Genomic DNA, 6,000 nt, shown 5'->3' with positions numbered 1-6,000 from the left:
GACTGATCGCTGGGAAGAATTTTAACCAGCAAGTATCTTACCAAATAGTCTAAGCACCTGTTAAATATAATCATCTTTCAAGCAGAAAATGCAGCATGTGCTTTTCCACTTTGAATAACTAAATTTCTAATCAAAGGAAGGCTACTTCTGTTTTTCAAACATTAACGACCACCAAACCATACACTAACACTAATCACGCTGACCATTTCCAGAACACAGGATAACAAGATCCCAAGTACTAGGACCTACTTCTTGAAGAGTTCAAATTGTAATCCTTTATTTAAAAACCTACATGACAAAATCTTGTTGACACTAACTACAAGTCCCTTTTACTTTTAACTCAACTTGTTAAAGGGGCAGATAAAAGACTTTGGTAGATTTGATTAACAGCACAAAATAAGGTTATCCAAACTGATTTATTGCTGTTGGTCTGAGGCTTGCCTTGTTTTACACTTCAGTGGAATTTACACTGTCTTCATAAATGTCAGGTATCAACACTTTCAGGACCCTATTAGTGACCTATTCAATAAGGCAATCATCTTGGTAGCAAACTTTTATTTAAATCTTACATAACTCGAGCTTTATAAAAAGCTAACATAATTGAAAATTTGGGTTCTCCCTCTAAAGCCTGCAGTATTCCAAAGCTTTGAAACAGTTAATTTAAAAATAAGCAAACAAAACAACAAAACTCAGCAGCAGATTCTGCTGCAATATTAAAAAAAAATCTAAATGAGCTTAATCTTTATAAAAGTTATTTTAGGCTCAAAGGCTATAAAATCAAAATTATCTTAATTCTACAAAGAAGGGAGAGGGCTTCATACCACCATTTTAAAACCTCATCTTTTTCTCATTAAATTTGGCCATAAATCAAATTCTTGTGTTCCCTTTTCAGGACATCCTCTTGAAGAAGAGGCCAAGTACAAACTTGGAAGAGTAACTGCCTAAGCAAGTAGGAAAGTGTTCCATTATAGTGTGCAAAGAACGTAGAGTTCAGGGTTAATCTCTGGAACTTGATCTGGACCTCGAACGAGATCTAGAATGGGACCTGGAAGCTCTTTTTGGCGGAGGGGACACAGAACGAGCCTTTGAAGGTGGAGCAGGCAGGGGTGAATGGGATCGAGACTGGCTCCGGGATCTGGATTTGGACTTTATATCTCCTTTTCCATTTTCTTTGGGGGACCGAGAACGTGACCTACTTCGGGACTTCCCATACTCATCCTTAGATCTGCTTCTTGAGTGTGAATGGGAACCCCGATCAGACTTGGGTTTAGATTTGCTCTTTGATCTGGACTTCCTGCCTTTTGAGCGGGATCGGGATCGACCTTTGCTCCGAGACCTAGATCTGTGTAAGAAAAGTCAGAATTCTTTCAGTATCTTGTCAGAAAGCACACGTATTCCACCAACAGGTAAAATTAAGAAAGACCCAATACCACATTATTTACCGGGAGCGACTTTTTGAGATACTTCGAGATCTACTGCGGCTGCTCCTGCGACTCCTACTCCGTGACCTTCTTCTGGACCGTGATCTACACACAAGAGACAGTGACATCTGAAATCTCTATAAAGAACGGTTTGCACCACTCAGCCATGGCTGAAGTATCCGCTTACCACAACCAAGAAACTCCACTTAAGTCCGATTAAGCAACAACTGAAAGCTATAAGCCATCCCAGTCCTTCATGTTACCTGGATCTACTTCCAGAGTAAGAGCGCCTATGGCTTGTTCGTGGCTTATCTTCAATAAGCCTAATATTTCTGCCATTTATTTCTGTGCCATCCAGTTTATCCAAAGCACGCTTCATGTCAGAGTAGGATCTAAATTCAATTACACCCTCATTTGTGCGTTCCTTATGAGCATCTGCATAAGTCACTTCTCCTGCTTGCCGCATGAAATCCTAAAATAATAAGACCTGTAAGTCCCAGGAACCTAGAGCATGTCTACATAGCACCGACTTTTAAGGAAATGACCACTCACTGTCATTTAACCCCCAGGTACATACCTTTAAGTCTTGCCAACTGCACCGACTAGACAGATTTTCTACAATAAGCCTGTACTCTGTACGAACAGGTGGTCCATATTTGTCTCTTCCAGAAGTTCTCCGACTGCTGTATCCACCTCCACCACCTTTGTCACATGGAGGGAGTAATTAGATGCATTGCAGTGACAGGGATGCATGCTTTTGAAAGTTAGTACAAACATAGCAACGTTTATTACTGGAGTAGGACTTTCTAGTATACTGCTAAACCCTTGATACATTTGTGATTTGCCACAAATTAAATTAAGGGCAAGTCAAATAGACTAAATCCAACTAACCCTCTCCTACAATCTGTTAGAGAGTGACTGCTCCTTTAGTCAATTTACCTCGCTAAGTTTTATTTTACAGAACATTGTAAAATATAAAACTTAACTGATTACATGCATTTCTACATTTTACAAAAATGTTTACTAGTTACACTAAGTACTTACATCACAGTGTGAGGTTTTTGGTGGTGGTTTGGCCACAAAACACGCAAGGTAACAGTCACCTAGTTCAGATTAACCAGTTTTGTCTAACCCTTGGAATCCTCACCATCACCCTGCGTCTAATGGCAAAAGGCTGCTGTCGTCATGGCTTCCGGTAAGGTCAGCCAAAGGGTCATAGGGCAAGGGTCACACAATGTATGGAAAAGCCAAGGCCAATCAGGAAAGGCAGTCATCTTAGCCTCAGTGGACACAGCCTCAGCCCCATTGGTCACTTTTAAATTGAAACATCAAGGACTTGTTAAAAAGTTTGAATTCAACATGCAACAATTTCAACATTAAACATTTCACATAACCAAAATCCCCCCCAACCCCCTCCCAGTAACATGCCCCAACTAGTTCAAATATAGCATAAAGCTTTTTAGATTTACTTTGTGGTATTCCGCCACATTACTTAGTTTTAAATGGCATTCTCTTTGGCCCTCGACAAGTCTCCCATCACATAAGACTTATACTCCAAGCTCCTCCCCTTTCCCCGCCCCCTGCCCCACCTCCACCCCACTTTTCCTGGAAACTTCCTCGACGCTAGCTAAAGCACTGACAGATAAGCAAGGGGGAATAGTACAAATACAGGCAACCCTCGCTTTCAACGTGGGCAGAGCCCACGTCAGTGCCAACGAGGGCCAACTGAAGCCACCCCTTCCAAACTTAGCCAGCCAGCCACCCGACCCAATCCCCGCGCTCCGGTGTCCTATGGCTACCCGAGCATGCGTGGAGGGAGAGGGGCCCGGGAACACCCAGGGCCAACGACCCCCGGCCTCCGCGCCTGCCCGGGTAGGGGAGGTCCCGCCCTGCCCCCGACCCCGTGACTGCACCCGCCGCCCGCTCCCGGTACCCAGGACGCGGAGCGCGCGGGGGGGTAGAACTCACTGCGGCTTCCGTAGCTGTAGCCATCGCGGTCGCGGCGCGGGCCCCGGGCGTGCTCTACGATCACGCGCTCGCCGCACAGTTCCTTGCTGTTTAGCTCGTAAACGGCGTCGTCGGCGTCGCGGGAGTCCTCGAACTCCACGAAACCGTACCTGCGGAGGGGCGGAGCGCGGGCCGCGCACCGGCGGGCGTGTCGTTAGCCGGCGCTGCGCGCTCCCGCGACCTCCCCCGCGCGCGCTCCAGGCGCCGCCGCCATTTTGGAGGCCCTGCCACGCGGCGCCGAGGCCTTGGTCGCCTCGGTCCTTGGGGGGCTCCCTCCGCCACCGGGGCGCGGACCCCCAGACCCGACTCACCCATTTTTGAGGTCGATCTCGAGGAGGCGGCCGTAGCCGCTGAAAAAGCGCTGGATGTCCTTCTCGCGGACGTTGTAGCTCAGGCGTCCTATGTAGACGCGCGGCATGGCCGTGGCGGGTGGGGTCCCGGAGGCTAGCTGAGGTGCGGCAGGCCGCGGGGCAGGGCTGCGGTGCGGGTGCGGGGACGGCGAAGGCCCGAACACGCGCCTCACACCGCAGCTGCGGCCGAGTCAGCCACACAATGGTGTGCGCGCGCGCCGGCCTACGCTATAAGCGTCCGGGGGCGGGGCGGGGCGCGGCGCGTGACGTCGGCGCGCAGCACGTCCTCTCCCGCGCCACGGTCGGCTCCTGAGGGCTTGGCGCTGCGGGACTCGGTGCGAGCGGGTCTCGCGACCGTAATGTCGCCCGGCGCTTGGCACCTGTCTCCGTACACAGACAGCCGGGGCCAGGCCCTTCGGCTGGTGCCTTTTCATAAACTGTTCAAGTGCCCAAGCACGCGGAGGACGGTCCCTGTTTCGCACTGGTTCTCAGGGCTGTCAGTCTAGTCCATCTTCGTCTCTGATTGGTTTGCCGAGAGACGAACTGCGCTGTCCCTTCAGCCGTTGGCTCGCGCTGGTTTCGGTGGGAACGTGCTCTTGGACTCCTAGTTTCTCTGTCGCCTCCAGATCTCTGGCCCGGCGGTGGTGGTGACCCGCGGGGAAGGTGCGGTGGCAAGTCTCGGTGACACCCTTCACTCTTCTCCGAATGCTGACGGCCCTGAATCCCGCGCTCACCGCGGTTGCTCACAAAGGGAGCGAGCGTGCCAGGGCCCCACGCACCAACAGGCGGGTGACCCCGGGGTTGAGTCAAACCTGGCGGTCCCCCAAGAACACCGAGCCCCGTCCCCACCCATACTGCCCTTAACCTGGTCGTCTGGGAAGGCACGGCGTTTATGTGGCAGAAATTCGCACTAGGAGTTTGTAGAGGTGACATCTAACGCCGTAGAGCTTGATTAACAAGACACCACCACCCACTCTTGAATTATCCAGTGCCTTGGGGGTACTCAGAAGTTTAGTTAAGGAACGGCTGGACACGTAAGGAAACTGAGAGCATAGGATGATGTGATGGAAGCTGGGAGAACAGGCTGTCAGTCACTCGCTACTTTTTAGGAATTTGTTTTTTGCTCTCGAAACAGGTCAGCCCCAGTCTTTTCAGCTAAGGTGGGAAGGAGCGATTTCTGTCCTCTAGGGGCAGGCAGGCAATGCTGATGGTTAATACTAGTACCTTAGTGGGGGGAGGTCGTCCTTAAAGTTAGAAATGTAAAAAATACTCATGGAAGCCGGGCGGTGGTGGCGCAAGCCTTTAATCCCAGCACTCGGGAGGCAGAGGCAGGCGGATCTCTGTGAGTTCGAGGCCGGGCAGGACCGACAGCCTCCAAAACAATACAGAGAAACCCTGTCTCGTAAAAATAAAACAAAACAAAAACCATGGAACGTAGTTAGAATGAATTCAACAAATAACATTTTTGTCTTTATCAAATTGTCAATTGCTAAAAATGTGTTAAAACGTATTATTTGTGGGCTGGTGAGATGACTGAGTAGGTAAAGGTGTTTGCTGCTAAGCCTGAAGACTTTCAAGAGATCCATACCGTAGGAGGAAAAAACCCCAACTCTTTCAAGTTGTCCTCTGACCTCCACGTGTGTCATGTTCCCAACAAATAACATGTTAGCACACCTAAATTCACTATTTGTAACAGCAAGTATATATACATATGTTTGGATTTCGCATGAGAAACAAGGTATTTGTCAATTCATTGTGTTACCATGTTTTGCTCCCTTCTTTTACTTTTGCTCCCCCACATAGTGCCCTGTCTATTTTCATCACACCCATCCACCCCACACCTAGTTTCTGAATATAAGAGAAAAGGCAATTTTTCAGTTAGATCAGCAGCACCATAGGAGGGAGTCTTGTTGCTGACCTAACTTAGTACTTTGGAAGAACAACGTAATGAAATGGCAAGTGTGCAGCAGGAGAATTATTTCTCTTTTAGTGGACTCGGGAGGGGAAAGGAGCTGAGCTAGGATTGTTTTGAGTTCTAGATCAGCCTTGGTTATAGTGAGACATTGTCTTAAAAATAACCAAGAAAGGAGAGGGTCAGTTGGGAAAGTACTAGTTGGAGCTTGAGAAGCTGAGTTTGATCCCCCTGATGAATGACCCCTGAAGTGACCCTCGGCAACCACACTTGATGCACATGTTCACGTGTGCACTCCTGTGTACACTTT

At 48.9% G+C, this 6,000-nt stretch overlaps 1 protein-coding gene across 1 annotated transcript; it reads right to left on the bottom strand.

Moving 5' to 3' along the window:
- Positions 1-397: 397 nt before the first annotated feature.
- Positions 398-3,995, bottom strand: Srsf6 (serine and arginine rich splicing factor 6). Its single transcript, XM_040733118.1, has 6 exons — positions 3,740-3,995; positions 3,390-3,538; positions 1,999-2,123; positions 1,685-1,893; positions 1,443-1,526; positions 398-1,342 (listed from the first exon to the last, which is right to left on the bottom strand). The coding sequence occupies exons 1-6, from the start codon at positions 3,844-3,846 to the stop codon at positions 997-999; spliced, it is 1,020 nt and encodes a 339-aa protein (XP_040589052.1). The 5' UTR covers positions 3,847-3,995; the 3' UTR covers positions 398-996.
- Between the last annotated feature and the right edge of the window lie 2,005 nt (positions 3,996-6,000).

This window comes from Mesocricetus auratus, unplaced genomic scaffold (genome assembly GCF_017639785.1).
Source record: "Mesocricetus auratus isolate SY011 unplaced genomic scaffold, BCM_Maur_2.0 Super-Scaffold_100028, whole genome shotgun sequence".
Classification (NCBI taxonomy): Eukaryota; Metazoa; Chordata; class Mammalia; order Rodentia; family Cricetidae; genus Mesocricetus; species Mesocricetus auratus.
Note: the sequence above shows the minus strand (reverse complement) of the source record. Positions and strands in the feature narration are given on the sequence as shown.